This window comes from Nannospalax galili, unplaced genomic scaffold (assembly GCF_000622305.1).
Source record: "Nannospalax galili isolate Female #2095 unplaced genomic scaffold, S.galili_v1.0 scaffold945, whole genome shotgun sequence".
NCBI lineage: Eukaryota > Metazoa > Chordata > Mammalia > Rodentia > Spalacidae > Nannospalax > Nannospalax galili.
In genome coordinates this window covers 584,766-601,521 of record NW_008352650.1, presented here as the reverse complement: position 1 = coordinate 601,521, position 16,756 = coordinate 584,766, and the positions used below count along the sequence as shown (strand labels likewise).

At 49.7% G+C, this 16,756-nt stretch overlaps 1 protein-coding gene across 5 annotated transcripts in view; it reads left to right on the top strand.

Moving 5' to 3' along the window:
• The first annotated feature begins 326 nt into the window (after positions 1–326).
• The window catches only part of Usp36 (ubiquitin specific peptidase 36), a 44,947-nt gene continuing 28,517 nt past the window's right edge, over positions 327–16,756 (top strand). For 4 of the 5 annotated variants that reach the window (XR_003846528.1, XR_003846527.1, XM_017802349.2 and 1 more), the window contains exons 1-6: positions 327–536; positions 4,145–4,277; positions 6,763–7,024; positions 7,694–7,915; positions 15,861–15,971; positions 16,480–16,582. Coding sequence is in view for 3 of the 5 variants with exons in the window: in XM_017802349.2 (XP_017657838.1) it covers positions 6,772–7,024; positions 7,694–7,915; positions 15,861–15,971; positions 16,480–16,582 (689 nt within the window). In the remaining 2 variants the exon portion in view is untranslated. The remainder of the gene's footprint in view (positions 537–4,144; positions 4,278–6,762; positions 7,025–7,693; positions 7,916–15,860; positions 15,972–16,479; positions 16,583–16,756) is intronic. The other variant, XM_008849654.3, reaches the window with a different exon arrangement.

The window sequence follows — 16,756 nt, the reverse complement described above, 5'->3', positions numbered from 1 at the left end:
GAAGACTTCCACAGCCGGCGAACCAAGCATGCGCACTCCCTCTCGGCAGCTAAGCGAGCGGAAGTGACGTCACCTCACGTGCTCTGCGGAAACTGCGCCAGGCCGCAGCCCAGGGAAGCGGGGCTTTGAGGTCTGCGCGCTTGCGTCATCGCGTAGGCTGGCGGAGCAACAGCACGAGCGGTGACGTAGCCCCGCGTAAAGCGGAAGTGGACAGGTCCAGGAGCGGCCCGCAGCCAGCCCCGCCCCTTAAAGCTGCAGGCACCTCTCGCGGTCGGTCCTGCGCGCTTCCCACCGTGCGGCTCCTTTAAGTGTCGCGGTGACACGTGTGTGCGGCGCCGGAGGCCCGGATGGTGCGCTTGCGGCCCGGCCCCGAGCGGACGCCTGCGCTGCGCCGGCCTTCCGTGAGTCGCCAGAGCCGGGGAGACCGAGGTCGTGCGTTGCACCGTGGGGCAGCTTCCTCTGGCCTGCGGGGCGGCGCTCCGGGGGACCGGGCGTGTGTCCTCGAGAGGCGGCCAGGGACCCTGGGAGGACAGGAGGTGCGCGGTCGGCGTGGGAACGGGGAGGCCGGAGATGGCGCGCGGCGCTCAGACCCGGGGGGAGGGGACCTTGGGGAGGCTAGAGATGCGAGGGACTCCGAGAACCCGGGGGGGGGTCTGGGGGTGCGAGGGACCCTAGGGAGGTTGAAGATGCGCAGGGCGCCGGGAACCCCGGTTGGAGTTGGGGACGTGAGGGACCCCGGGGAGGCCTGCGGGTGTGAGGAAACTCGGGGGGGGGCGGCGGCTGGGGACGCCAGGACCTTAGGGGAGGCTGGAAGTGGTGCTGGGACCCGGGGGAAGTAGATAGGGGAGGTGGGGGCCGCCGGGAGGGCTTGGGGGACGCCGGGACCCTAGGATAGGCTGGAGATGAGAGAGACCCCTGTGGGACTGGGGGTGCGAGGGACCCTCGAGGGACCGGGATACTAGGGAGGGATCCCCGGGATCCCTGGAAAAGCGCGGGGTACCCGGACCCCGGGGGGTGTGAGGGACCCCGGAGGCCCCGGGTAAGCCTGAGGACGCTGGAACCCTAGGAGAGACTGGAGGTGGGAGGGATCCCAGGGAGGCCTGAGGAGACTGGCGGTGCGCGGGGTGCCCGGACCCCGGGGTGGGGTCAGGGGGTGTGAAGGACCCCGGGGAGGTTGAAGATGCGAGGGGAACGCGGGCCGGGGGCGGAGCTGGAACCCCGGAACCCTAGGGTACGGTGGAGATAAGCGGAGGGCCTGGGGATGTGAGGGGTGGCAGGGGACCCTAAGGAAGCCTGGGGAGGGACGCTGGGGCGGGGGGAAGCTCAGGAGAACTTGGGGATGCTAGGGACTCTGGGGAACCGTAGCATGGGCTAGGAGATGCATAAGTTGCTCTTCGCCCCGGTATGCTTCCGGGACCTGGGGTCTTGTCATCTACACATGAGACTCTGGGGATGCACTATCCCAGCAGGTGTCTCTGGAAAGGACCTGGATGTGCAAACCAATCAGAAGCTGGAGGGAGGGCAGAGCTGGCCTGTAGTCTAGGGCAGATGACAACAGCCTGTATCAACGTTGGACAGTCTTTACTGATGAAAGCATCCTTTACCTGGGTCAATACACTATGTAATGTCACAGCCAGGGGACAGTGTTCTTCTGAGCTGTTGAGTGGGAAAGGGCCTTTCACTGAGATGTAGGGAACTGAGCACAGATGGGGTGGAGGTGGATTTTAGAATTCCCATTGCTTCTGTTGGGATGTATGGTGTGTTGCTCGGGGTGAGGGTGCAAAGCAGTGGGTCAAGAAATACCCCAGCACCCATGCAGCCCTGCTTAGCAATGGATGTCATCCATGTGACATGCGGTCCATCTTCTCCAGGCTCTACTCAGGATGCTGTACTCTGGAGAGTCTTGGAGGCCCCCACCTCCACCCCAAGACTCTGAGGAGGCCCAACCCTTTTTGTTTTCTCTTGGACCTGTGGTTGACACTGAGGTTTTTGTTTTGTTTTGTTTTCTTGGTCTTTTTTGAGACAGGGTCTCTTTGTAGCCCCAGCTGGCCTGGAACTCATTATGTAGACCAGGCTGGCCTTGAACTCAGAGATTCACCTGCCTCTGCCTCCCGAGTGCTGGGATTAAAGGTGTTCGCCACCACGCCCGGCTACACTCTGAGCTTTTAGTGAGGTTTATCTTGGAAAACAATTTAAAGAGAGAAGAGGGGAGTGTATTTAAAATGGAGCCTGTCTGAAGAATGCTGGGCTTGAATGGTTCAGAATTAGATATGTGTATTGACAGCATGGCCCAGTCTAGACCTTAAGAAACCTGCATAGGAGGGATGTTCCCTCAGCATCAAAGTCACATGTGTGCTGAGTGTGCATATCCCAGAGCTTGCTTGAGATACAGGACCATTTTCTTGGTTCCTACATCACACTGCTGTATCTCAGTGGGAATTGTTAGAGACTTTTCTGTCACAACTTCAAAAATTATCTCTGTGTGAGAGAACATGTAAAGTGTTCATAGCAAATGACGTTGGGTTGACTCTCCCATTTGGTCATCCTTTCAAAAAAAACATTCCTGAACATGACCCTGGTGGCACAGGCACTTTCAGTCTAGGACAAGGTTTTCACCTGTCCCTGGGAAGGGATGAATGACTTTTTAAATGACACGGGGTGGTTTTAGGAGACTTGGTTCTTAGCTCTGCAGAGTGTCCTTTGGAGAGCCTTCTGTAGTACTTGGGTTGGTTGGATGAAGGGGAACCTGGAAATGAGGTCAGTCAAGATTGGTCAGTTACTGAAGCCCGGCAGTGTGGCCATCAAGGCGTACTGTGCTGCCCTTCTTTTTATGTGCTGGAATATTTGTGAAATCGTAAATTTTATGTAATCGGGAAATAGCATTTTCACGATTTTTATTTTTCTCAAAAAAGTACACTAACTTGATAGCTTAACATAAATGACAGAATGCATGAAATCCAGTGGGGCCTATGGGAGGGTGCCAATGGGAAAGGGTATAAAGAGGACTAGAGTTATGGAGCTAGAGAGATGGCTCATCTGTTAAGAGATCTGGCTGCTCTTTCAGAGGTCTGGGGTTTGATTTCCCAGCATCCACATGGTGGCTGACAGCCATCCATAACTCCGTTTCAGGGGATCTGGCGCCCTCTTCTGACCTCCACGGGCATTGCACAACATGGGTACACACACACATGAAGGCAATACATTTGTGCAGTTAACACAAAAATATTTTCTAAAAAGAGGACTAAGATGTTGTGTGTGAAATATATAAAAATTCAATAAAAATGTGCTTTTTAAAAAGTACTTATACAGGCATGGTGGAGCACACCTTTAATCCCAGCATGGGAGGCAGAGGCAGCCAGATCTCTGTGAGTTCATGGCCAGCCTGGGCGTCATAGGGAGGTCTAGGACAGCTGGACCTACAAGGTGACCTGTCTCAGAAAGATCTAGAAAAAAAATACTTATGAAATCCAGGAGTTCGGGTTACTGTGTGTTATTATTCTTGCCTCTTACTCTTTGGAAATGAGATTCAGACTGGAGTTGACCAGCAGGATCAAGGAGCATCAGGGACACCATGTAGAGAAGCGGACAGTGTGTTTCCATCATAAATTCAGTATGCTGTAGCTCGTTAGCCCAGATGTCCTCTGGACTCATTCTCATTTCAGCATCAGAGAGATTCCGATCATTTTTTACTGTCTCACTGCATAGCTAGGCTTGATCCTCCTGACTCATCTTTTTTTTTCTTTTTTCAATACTTTATCGTTTTTATTTTATGTGTATGCATGTATTGCCTGCATGAAGGTTAAGTGCACCCGTGTCGTGCAGTGCCCACGGAGGACAGAAGAGGCTGTCAGGTCCCCTGCAACTGGAGTTACAGACAGTTGTTAGCTGCCATGTGGGTGCTGGGATTCAAACCCAGGTCTTCTGCAAGAACAATCAGTATTCTTATCCGCTGAGCCATCTCTCCAGCCCCCTGCCTTATCTTTTTGAGTGCTGAGATTATGGTGTGTACCTCCATGCTTGAGTCTTTAACCTTAATGTTGCCCTGGTAGAAGGTCATAGTTCCCACATAGAATCTATGGGAGAGGCCGAGGAGATAGTGGGAAGAGTCAGCCACCAAGTGACAGTCTGGCTCCTCATCCCACAGGTGTCAACACCTCTGGACAGCACACTGAACAGGCTAAAGTCTAGGGAGCACCTGGCAGATTAGATCCACCTCTCCCTTGAGAAGCACATTCCCTACCACAGGGAGGAAGCAACAGCCAGGCTCAGCACCCCAGGTAAGCCTTGGGGGGTTCCATGTCTCTTCATTTCTCCTGGTTACCACCAAGTCCTGGCAAAGACTTCCATGAGTGAAAGTCTTAGTGAGTCCCCATCATAAGATGCTTTGTAAAAAGTTACTTTTTTTTTTTGGTCTTTTTGAGACAGGGTCTCTCTGTAGTCCCAGCTGACCTTAACTCACTATGTAGACCAGGCTGGCCTTGAACTCAAAAGATCCGCCTGCCTCTGCCTCCCTAGTGCTGGGATTAAAGGCGTGAGCACCAAGCCCCACTAAAAGTTACATTTTATCTACTGTGTGTGAAAGCTGTGGAGGTCAAAGGACAACTCCTAGGAGTTGGTGTTGGTTTTCTCCTTCTACTATGTGGGTCCCGAGGAGTAAACTTAGGGCGTCAGACTTGGCAGCAAGTACCTTTAGCCTCTGAGCCATCTTGGCTTTAGGGATATATATACACATATATTGAATATATGTATGTGTATATGTATATGTAAACGCATATATACACACAGGTATACATACACATAGATACATGTATACACATACACAAAAAGTGTCTTGCATTTCTGTTCTTTATGGAATTTTTGGTTTTCATTCTTTATTTTTTGGTCTTTTTGAGACAGGGTCTCCCTGAAATTCCAGCTAGCCTGGAACTCACTATGTAGACCAAGCTGGGCTTGAACTCACAGAAATCCGCCAGCCTCTGCCTCCCAAGTGCTGGGATTAAAGGTGTATGCCACCACGCCCGGCTTGGAATTTTTTTTTTTTTAAGGGAATAAGAGATAGTTTATTATAGAGACAAATATGAGTGACCCTGGCTCAGGAACACAGATTTCAGGTTACTTCAGGTTCTGTGTTCCAGTGTGGAATGTGGAAGCAGTTTCATGAAGTTTTTATAGTAACAGAACAAAGGAAAGTCATAAATCAAGACACTTTACAAATACATTGGTGGAAACGTTAAGTAGACAGATACAGCGAAGAGCAGTCTCGGCTCTAGGCCTCATGCTATCATTGGCGCTCTTAGCCTTTTGGTTGGTGTCTATGGAAATTTTTATAGGAAAATATATCTGATCTGTAAATGATCCATCGATGATCTGTAGATGGTCCATAATGATAAACTTGAATGGCTCAGTAAGAGCTGTGGAGAACCATTGTTCACACCAGAGGTGAGTTTTGGGGTACACTTGATTAGCTGCTTCTCCAAGTACTGGAAACCATTTGTCTAATGACAAATAAGCGATCAACTTCAGGGATGTCTTTTTCTAACTGTGGCTCAAACAGGCTAAACGGGTTGAGAGGCAGGGTATGGGCAGGAGGGCAGCAGGTGCAAGCCCCACGTCAGGTGTGGAGGGTCTCCCCTGGTCTCCCCTGTGTTGCAGTGTCCGTGCAGTTGTCCTGGTAGGACCAGATCTCCATTCAGGACTCCATGCAGCTGTCTGACTAATCCCTGCAACCACCTGCCCCGCTATTTTGGTCCCTGTGTTACAATCCAGGCGTGAGCACTGTGCAGTATTAGGTACTTGACCCTGGTGCTGTAGCTAAAGATGATAGGGTCAGTCTGCCACTTTGAAGCCCAAGTCCCTGTTTGCCCACTTTGCTTTTCTTGTTTGTTTGTTCCTTTTTCTTCTCTCACTCTTCACTCAGATTTAGAGCGATAACTTGTGTGTATTTGGTTGATTGAGACATAGTCCCACTCTGTAGTCCAGGCTGGCCTGGAGCTAACTGTGCAGCCCAGAGCGGCCTGGAATTCCTAGCAGTCCTCCTGCCTCAGCCTCCCACGTCCACGTGCTGGGACCACACCAACACTGAGCAACCATGCCTAAACATGAGCATAGAGAGATAATCTGTGTATGCACTGTCCGTTGGAAATACAATGTAAAATTTTGCAGCAGTTGCCTTAGAAAAATTAAGACAAACCCAATTTTCATAATATATTTTATTTTATTCAGTATATGTGAAATTATATCATTTCAACACATAACCAACTGAAAAATTGAGATGCTTTATATTAAACTGCATCATTGAAGTCTGGAGCTGAGCTTCCTACTTTATAGATCTCAGCTTGGACTAGGCTTGTTTCACGTGCACAGTGGCCGTGTGTGGCTCATGGCCTCTTTGTGGCACAATGCAGGTCTGTGTAGACATTCCTGGACATCTGACTCGTGCTGACTCCTTTAGAGCCTGCCTTCGTGTGTGCATGAGTAACTAGTGTGTTTGAGAGTCAGCCATGCTGCCTTCATATACTTAGAGGAGATAGTGCCAGATGCCACACACAGGTGCTTGCTGCTCCTAGGTATTCCGTGCCTTTAGCTCTGAGGGTGGAGCCTCTGGGGGTGGGAGGAAGGCTTAATCTCTAGGAAGTCTGAATAGTCCCTGTTGTCCTTCGCCGCTGACCCTGGTGACGGCCATGTGTAGCGGTCAAGCAGAAATGATGCCGTTGTTCCAGGACCTGGTTGTTTATGGGTTTGGGATCCCTTTTATGCCCACAGTGATGCACGATGCCAATAGTCGATAAGCTGAAGGAGGCTCTGAAGCCTGGCCGCAAGGACTCAGTTGAGGATGGGGATCTGGGCAAGCTGCTGGCAGCCTCTGCCAAGAAGGTCCTTTTGCAGAGGATTGAGTTCGAGCCAGCCAGCAAGAGCTTCTCCTACCAGCTGGAGTCCTTAAAGAGCAAATATGTGCTGCTGAACCCCAGGACTGAGGGAGCCAGCCGCCATAAGAGCGGAGATGAACTGCAGGCCAGGAAACCAGGTATAGGCTGGGGCCTGTGCTGAGGGAGTGGATGGTCCCTGGGTTCGCTGCAGGAGCAGCAGCAGAAAGTGGTCAGGGAGCTGTGGGTTTCCAGGGTGAGTGCGCTTTAGCCAAGGTAGATGAAGAGGCCTGTGCACTTGGAGGGTCCTCGGAACGTGATGGTGACTCCATATTTAATGGGGCCAGAGAAACGGTTCAGTTTATAAAAGCACCAGCTGTGTGAACCTGATGATTGACACCTGGGGGTCCACTTACAAGGCCCATTGCAGGCTTTTTCTTGTGTGTCTATAGTCCCGCACTCCTGTGGAGAGGGGAGGCAGAAACTGGAGAATCCCCTAGAAGCTCATGGGCCAGCTAGCCTGCAGTGTAGCCTTGTGGCAGGAACTTGGAGACACCCTGCCCCCAAGTGGTGAATGGCAGACAATCAACTCCTGACAGTCATCCTCTTACCCTACATGTATGCCGTGTGTGTGCTTGCACACACATGCAAAGCTAATTAATCTGATGAGAAAAGAAAGTGGGAACTAGAGATAGAGAGGTGGGGTGACTCCTTGGGCAGTGTAGTGCAGAGGTAGGGCCACCTTCTGTCATCCACAGGGTCCTGGACTCTAGCTGAGCAGTCTGGAAGGTCCTGGGCATGACCTGCTCCCCTTGTCCTGCTTTCTCTAGGCACTGAGCGTGCGTCTGGAAGCGGAGGCGACGGAGTCCCAGCCCCACAGAAAGTGCTCTTCCCTACCGAGCAACTGTCTCTGAGGTGGGAGCGTGTTTTCCGCGTGGGTGCTGGGCTGCACAACCTGGGGAACACGTGTTTCCTGAACTCCACCATTCAGTGCTTGACTTACACACCACCGCTGGCCAACTACCTGCTCTCCAAGGAGCACGCAAGGAGCTGTGAGTGGGGTTGGTGTGGGGGCCTTACTGTGAATCAGCCGAGCCAGACTTTACATTTAACCCTGAGTCAGCCGTTGTGCTGAGGAGTGGTCATTCTGTCTGGATCACATTCAAAGTAAAGTTCATGGCATGTATAATTATACAGCCATGTATAATTATACAGCAGGTGAAGTTCACCTGCTGAGGACTGGCCATGCTCTGTATAGTTTTCTGGAAATGCCTAGAGAGAAGGGCTTTCAAAAGACACCCCCACACTGCTTCTATTCAACTACCTTACGCGTGTATGTTATACTTACATTAGAAAACATACCCAAAGTAGAAACTAAAATTGGGTGAAACAATATGTAACTTTAAACATTTTTATTCAGAGCATTAACTGATAAAGTAAGCCAGTGGCCAGAGAGATGGCTGCTCAGTAAAGTGCTTGCCATGCAAGGGAGAAACCTGAGATTAATCCTAGCACCCATGTAACACTGGGTGTGGTGGTATATACTTGTGATCCCAGCACTGCGGAGTCAGAGATGGGCAGCTCCTGGGGCTTGCTGGCCAGCAGACCTAGCGTAATAGTGAGCTCTAGCCAGTAAGAAAGCCTGTCTCAAAAAACAAGCTGGACAGCCTCTGAGGTTGATGTCTGGCTTTCATAGGCGTGTGCACACATGTGCAGGAACAAGAACGTGCACACAGACCCACACCTCTGTACACACACACACACACACACACACACACACACACACAGAGTAAGACTGTTTAAAGAGCTTCCCTGAGGGGACCCCACAGGCTGGGATGATCTTATGGGGCAGGAGCTATGAGGGTTAGCGGAGTGTGAGCTCCTGCTCCTTCATGGAACTGTCCGTGACTAGAAGGAACGGCCCAGCCTGTGCTGTAAGGCTTTTAAAACTGGAGTAACACACTCCAGGCAGCGTGAGAAGGAAAAGTCCTAATAATGAACTAAGTATGAACATTCTAGATAAAATGCCAGCAGATTGGGCAGCTGTTAGTCTCTTAGCAACTTTCATTCTTCCTGAGAGCACAAGGTATTCTGTCAGAAAGCCTCCCGCAGATGTGCTTCGAGCTCAGTGTGTGGCTGGAGCCACCTGCCGCTGTGTCCCAGTTCTGCTCCTGAAGAGCTGTGTCTGTAGAATATGACATGGCTCCCTTCTGCTTCGTTTCCCTGCCTTGCAGAGTAGACCTGTCTTCCATGAAGTTGTTGTAAGGATAAATGAGTTGTGCCAGGGGCTCAGGAGAGTACTTGGCACAGAGGAGGTGCTATATTAAATGATGACTGATTCTCCTACCTATATGATTAAGTAACTGCGATATTAGTGGAAAACAGATGCCTGCTTGCGCCCCCTCCCCCCAAATCCAAGATTTAAAATGAATGCATCTCTCAGAGTAGTTGAAGGGCATCTCCCTACCTGGTAAAGGCGCACAGAAAGCATCAAGATCATTCTAGGTGGCAGCAGTTGGAGGCATGTGCTTAAGATCATGTTCATCAGAAAACGAGAGGAGAATGGACTTAGAAAAATGGAATTGGACACCAAATGTAGGTGTAGACTGATCAGAAGTTGTACAAGGTCATCCAAGTCTGACAACTTGAGAATTTGATTGCCAGAAGCCGTGGTGGAAATAGTCCGTACACACAAGTACACACAATAGTAAATAAAATAAAAATTTAAAAGTTAAGTTTCTCTACAACAAACTACAACAGTTATAAACAAACATCTAGACCTAGGTTTAGAAAGTACGCACAGAGCCTAGACTGCTGGACATCAAAGTGGCAGCCTCCTAAGGCCATCCTTCAGAGGGAAGATCTCGTAACAGAAGGGTGCTGGTGTAGTTAAGCTGGATCTGACCCTAAAATGTCTGTGGAAGAGCAAAGGCTACAGAATTGCCAGCACACTTGAGAGGACCAGGAGAAGGGGCGGTCTGCTGACCGAAGGGGTTTACTCTGAAGTTGCAGAAGTTAAAGTGCTGTGGTAGTAGACCTAAGAGACCTGCTGACCTGTGCAGGCTGGGGAGAGCACAGACCCGCCTGTGTGTGGAAGTGTGCGGGTGCACGCCAGTTTTCACTTACATAGGGAGTCATCATTTTAATAAATAAGGCCCTGAAGCAACCTGGTTTTGCACGTGAAAGACACACAGAGAATTCACGTAACATCATTTGGGGAAAAAAGGAGGGAAAACTTAGTCTCAAAAGAAAGTTACGCTGGATGTGGTGGTGTGCACCTTTAATCGCAGCCCTCAGGATGATCTCGGTGAGATTGAGGCCAGCCTGGTCCACTAGTGACTTCCATGTGGGCCGGGACTAGGGAGACCCTGTTTTTTAAAAAAAGAAGAAAAGTTGTAAGTCTTTACAATAAATGCAGGTAATGATCTGTCTTTGAAGTGGAAGATTTCTTGAAACCCAAAGTATTAACCATAAAAGAAAAAAATGATAAATTCACCTGAATTAATATTAAGGACTTTGTTCATCAGAGTCATCTAAAACATTGAAGTAATTCATAACTAAACACAAGCTGTCATACACAACCTGGATATATAAACAGGATTAGTAATGATACCAAACTGAAGACAAAGGAGAAGACAGTAGTCTGTGAGAACTAGGTAATGTTAAGCACAGGAGGTTTGCAGCCTGTGGTCCTCAGCGTCCTGCCACTATTGACACATGTGAGGAATGAAAACTCAGAAGTGCACCAGTGTCAGAGCCAGAGCTCTGAGCATCTGTGTACTCTTGGCCTGACCTGGCCTAACAGCTTTGAGAAACAGTCTGTCAGCTGTCAGGAAATCTAGCACCCAGTTCTACTCCTCAGACAGGATCTGACAGAGTGAAAATGTCTGCGGCAGGCCTAGGTGCGGTGCCTCACACCTGTGATCCCAGCACTCAAGAGGCTCAAGTAGGAGGATAGACCTGAGTGTGAAGTCAGCCTGGTCTACACCGTGAGACTTTATCTCAAGAAACACAGAGGCTGGAGAGGCAACTCAGTAGTTAAGTACACCAGCTGCTCTTCCTAGAGGATGCAGGTTCAGGTCTCAGCACCCATATCAGGTAGCTTACAACCATCTGGAACTCCAGTTCTAAGGAATCTGACATCCTCTTCTGTCCTCTGGGCACCTACATGCACGTGGTGCACTTACATACACTTGAGCTCACACACATATGCATTAAAAAGTCTATAGCAAAGAACAGAAAGCCCTTAAGCGCCTACCCTCAGAATAGACTTACGTTACTGTCTTACACAGGAGTGTGCGCAGTGCAGAGCCACGGAGCTCAGCATCCAGATGAGTCTTAGTAACATGACGTCCAGTGGTCAAGAAGGTCTCTTAGAATACAGTACCACTTCCACATGTATGTGTGCCCGCACATGTGCACATACATGAGTGTTTCTGTGGTATGCTGGGCTGTGAGTGGGCAAGGCAAGCCTTCTACCTCTTAGTCATGCCCCCAGCCCAGAATTCCCGCTTACAAATTCAAAACATAAACAAAATGGTTTAGTGTCTTTTCATCATGTATATGATAGAACTTGATGTCATTTTTGTGCGTGTGGTAATTGGGCACATATGTGCAGGTGTACACATGTATAGAGGGGTGCATTGGCTGTCTTTATTGCTCTCCATCTTACTATTATTACCAGAATCTCTCACTGAACCCAAAGGTCACCCTTTTGGCTAGACTGGTTGGCCAGTGAGCTCCTGGGGTGCTCCTCTCTCAGCCCTACAGTGCTGGGGTTATAAGCACATGTGGTCGTACCCAACTTTTACGTGGGTGCTGAGGATTTGAACTCAGGTCCTCTTGCTTTCACAGCAGGCTCTTCCCCGGTGAGCCAGCTTGTAGCTGTTGAAGCTTTTAAGAAAAAGAAAAGCATGAAATTAGGACAAACAAGGATCCGCTCAGGCTGGGTCTGGAGGCAAGTGGATACAAGACAGGCGTGATGGTAGCCCAAAGCTGTGTTGCATGAGGCGTTCAGGAGTTCTGTTACTTAAAAAGAGTTGATTGCGGCTGAGCATGTAGCTCAGTGTTCGAGTCCTGGCCTAATGTGTGAGATCCTGGGTTTAACCCTAGTCTTACTAGAAACATTAGCAACTTAAGAAAAGAATGCATGGACATGGTACAGCAGAGACACAGTCACAAGTGCTCCTGGCAGATGAAGGCCTTGTATGCGCTTTAGGGTAAAGCTGATTATCCACTGGTAGTCAGAATCCCTATTTCCAGATGTTACCTGGGTACTAGGGAAGCTGTCTTGGGTGGCTTTTTGTCAGAGTTGTCAGATTGTCATCTTTATATCGTGGTCTTAGCAGTAAGATTCTCCTACCCGGGGCTGGAGTGGTTAGAGCACTGGCAGCTCTTGCAGAGGACCTGGGTTCAGTCCCTAGCACTCACCTGGCATTTCAGTCATCCGTAACTCCAGATCCAAGGGATCCAATGCCCCCTTCTGACCTCTGCAGGCACTGCATGCACAGGGTACACATAAATACATGCAAACACTCCTACACATAAAATAAAAAGGGGCTGGAGAGTTGTCTCAGTAGTTAAGAACACTGGTTTGTTCTTGCAGAAGACCCAGGTTTGAATCCCAGAACCCATATGGCAGCTAACAAGTGTTCGTAACTCCAGTTCCAGGGGATCCGACAGCCTCTTCTGTCTTCCGCAGGCTTTGTATGAAATGGGGGCGCTTCCTCTCATAAGGGCATAAATCCCAGACACCTAAAATTAAATAAAATACTAAAAAAAAAAAAAATTATAAAACTTAATAAATCCCCTCCTCACAAAACCACACAAGTGGCCTCCCATCTCTTTTTTTTTTTTTATTTTATTTTATATGTATGAGTGTTTTGCTGCTTGTTAAATATACCACATGCATGCAGTACCCACAGGGGTCGGTCAGAAGAGGACTTCGGATCTCCTGCATCTGGAGTTACAGGCGGTTGTTTGTCACCATGTGGGTGCTGGGAACTGAACCCAGGCCCTCTGCTAGAGCAGCCGGTGCTCTTAATTCCTGAGTTGTGTCTGCAGCCCCATTTTCTTGTCCATGTGTTTCCCTGTGGACCCCTTCCATGCTTGATTGTGTTGCAGGAAGCCTTCTGAGCGATTTTTCAGCTCTGTTAGGACTGACTTAGGTAATGCTGTGCCACGACTCTAAAGCCTCATTACCTGGCACAGGTCAGCTGCAGTGTGGTGTGGTAGGTGCTGGTAACGCACCATGGTTGGTACCTTCCACGTGGGCCATCTTGTCCTGTGACACGTCTCCTCTTATTGATGCTGTCTTACAGTGTAGCCCCAACTGTCTTCAACTTGTGGCAGTCCTCCTGGTTCAGCCTTCAAGTGCTAGGATGACAGGCATGTGCTGCCATATTCAGCCTCAGGTTCTTTAGAGTAAAACTTCTGGAGAGAAGTCTTTCCCTCTACCCTTTTCTCTGGGCACCCTGCTAGACTTGGCTCTCCCTTGAGCGCTACCCAGAATGCCCCCAGGGCCTAAGCCAGCCTGTACCTGGCAATTCCTGTGTGTACCGCACCAAGCCAGGTTCCTGCCACAGGCCAGCTGTCAGCCCAATATTCAGCTGAGTAAGAAATACAGGAGGCACAGAATTAAATCCTTTAGTCTGCAGCTTTCAGATAGCAGCTGTGTGTGCAAAGTCATGGGCTTTATTATGTTTCTAAGTTACAGAAAAGTGTGTCCCTGTGCCCCTTAAACACTCATATTGCTGGAAAGCTGGGAAGCCCCATTTCAGGCATCCCTTCCTTAGATTGTCTCCAGCCCCACTTACTTAGTAGGGATGTTTTATCAGGCAGAAGTCAGCAGCCTGCCCACAGTGGCTGGAGGCTGTTTCCACTTGAGTTCTATGTCTTACGTAGATTTGGGTTTTAGAAAAGGAGTTGGGGTTTTTTGTTGGGTTTTTTTTTGTTTTTTAAGATTTTATTTCTTTTTATTTTACATGTATGTTTTGTCTGCATGTGTGTAAGTGCAGTATATGTGTGCCTGGTGCCCAGGGACGCCAGAAGAGGGTGTTGGATCCCGTGGAACTGGAGTTAAGGATAGGTGTTAGTTAGCTGCCATGTGGGTGCTGGGAACTGAACCTGGGTCTTCTGCAAGAGCAGCTAGTGCTCTTAACCACTGAGCCATCTCTCCAGCCCCAGAAAAGGAGATCTTTTAACAGTTGATACAGTTTTGTTTTAGTACAAGTAAATGGTATTGAGTCTCCCCTAACCACTTCTCTCATCTAAAACTAGATGAATGAATGGATGTGGTTAAAGTCAAAGAGAGCCAGGTCCAGTAGCGCAGGCCTGTCCTCCCAGTCACCTCACATTGCAAAGGTGTGAGCTTGACCATCTGAGTGCCATCTCCTGAACCCATGTTCAGGTGGAAGGAGAACTGACTCCACAGACATGTTCTCGGAATTGGCATGTGCCCCGATGACGACGATGATGACGACAGCAATGATGGTAACTCTTACAGAAGCTAAAGAGGACTGAGATGTAGTGTGCTGGCAGAGTACTCGCCTAACATGCACAAGGCCGAAGTTCGCTTCCCCAGTACCGTAAACAAAAGCCAGCAGAGCACAAACCAAAAGCAGCACTTCCGTAGGGCGACCGCAGAGCAGTTCTCTGAGCCTCCGAGAGGGGCGTTTCCTGTGAGTGTCAGCGTGTTCCTGTGTGCCTGTGGGCAGGACGCGGGCTGCTCTGTCACTGCTGTTGAGGTGCGTTAAGTAATGGGCTAATTGAAGTACTGAGTGGAAGATAATTAATTGGGGTTGGATTTCGTTACAGGCCAGATCAGCTTAGGAGACCATGCATTGTATGCAGGTCTTGCCGAATCAAAGCATGCTTCTCTTTGATCCAGGAATTTTTCTAGATCCATTTATCCCTTAGAGAAACTTACCCGGCTGCACAAGGACGTTGTGGGTTCGCAAAAGCAGAAGGATGGAAGGGTGGGGTTTGCTGGGTGGAGGTGGAAGCAGGCCTGTCCATGCATTCCGGGTTATTCTAGCCATGGGGTTGAAGGAGCTAGAGCTGCATTAGCAACAGATTTTAAGACAGCAACTTGCTGGTGCAGAGGGTACCTGACTGCACAGTGCAGTTTACATAAACTGAGCTTGTAAACACAGAGCTATGATGTTATAGTGTGTGTCCTAAGGAGTGCACTGAATGGAATCAGTCATGTCTAATGCAGAGTCGCTGCCCCCTTGGTGAAAGGGGCGTGGAGAACAGGACTGAGGGACCGAGGGGAGCTCACCTGTGGCACTGATATTCCCTTCCAAGACACTGAAATGAGGGACAGCAGGCCGTCCGTCAGTGACGTTCTGTGGCACTTTTTAATGTGGGCTGTGTAGCTACAAAGTCAGAATATTTGCCGTTTGTCTTGTGACAGAGTTTTCAGCAGGTAATAAACAGTGGTGAGTCCTTTACTAGCACAGTGGAGTGGAAGTCCCCATGTTCGAGGAGTAAGTCAAGGGACCATCAGGAAGCCCTACTGTGCTGTCAACCCTACAGCATAACTAGAAACTTTTCTGTCCCAGGAGGTACAGTGGTTTCTTTGTATTTCTTGTTGAGGACTTGTTCCCCTAGATGACAAGCACAGTGCTCCAGTCCTGGCTCAGGCCTTCAGTTTTATAAAGGTGTAACTGGCCCACAACCCCAGTGCCAGAGGTGTTTTGTAAATTTCATGTTGAAAAATAGGACTTATTTTTTGTTTAAGTGACAGGAGAAGGGTCTTGCACAGGGCAGCAATGTGGATGTGAGATGTGAGATGTGTGACTCAGACCCCCAGACACCAGTCAGCAGAGAGAAGCACTTCTCTCATCATCTCGCTGTCCATGTCTGCGGGGGTCTGGGATCTCTGAGACCCCCCCAAATCCCATCCTGTCCTGGACAGTCTAGGCTTCATTTGGATTGGGGTGTCGTGAATTCTCAGGGAAGCATTGGTCTTGACTTTGCTTCTTCCTCCCACAGGTCACCAAGGAAGCTTCTGCATGCTATGTGTCATGCAGAACCATATCGTCCAGGCCTTTGCCAACAGTGGCAATGCAATCAAGCCCATCTCCTTCATCAGAGACCTGAAAAGTAAGACTGGATTCGTGGTTTAGTGCCTGCTGGGTGTTCACTGCAGTTAGATGAAGGGAAAAGCCCTGACTGGTCTCAGGAACAGCTCTGTGTGGAAGGTCCCATACTTAGCGCACTTAGTGGTGCAGACCCAAGGCATGGTAGTTGGTCTAGACATGTGGCTTTGACTGTTTCACTGAGGGAGGCTTTCTACAAGGGCCCCACTTGGAAGAGCAGGGAGGTTTTGGCTAGGTGGAGCTGTGTTGTGTGATCAGGACAGGCAGGTGAGTGTGGGCTGGGTGGGGAGGGCGGGGGTTGTACTGGACCCAGCTGCCCAGTGCTGTGGAGATCCTGCTTCCTGGTCAGTTGGCAGGAAAGCTGGGCCCACAGTGGTTGTGTTGAGCCTGTGTACCACTACAACATGGTACGTTGGCTCTTGGAAAAGTGACCACGAGCAGTTGACCGTAAGGCAGGTGGTGGTTGCTGAAGGGCAGGCAACCTCTTCTCTACCTCTTCCTTCCCTCGCCAGAGATTGCCCGGCACTTCCGCTTCGGGAACCAAGAGGATGCACACGAGTTCCTCCGCTACACCATCGATGCCATGCAGAAGGCCTGCTTGAACGGCTATGCCAAGTACGTGCTCGCCTTCCCTACGCTTCCCGATTGGCTGTGGGTGCCTTTCTGTCGGGGGACAGCAGGACATTGCTGTGGGTACCTCAGGCTGTCTTTGTGGTAGCATTGGTGTCCAGGAACCCGACTGCTGAAGCTCACGGGGGGGTGATCCCCCACTCGCTCCTGACCAGGGCA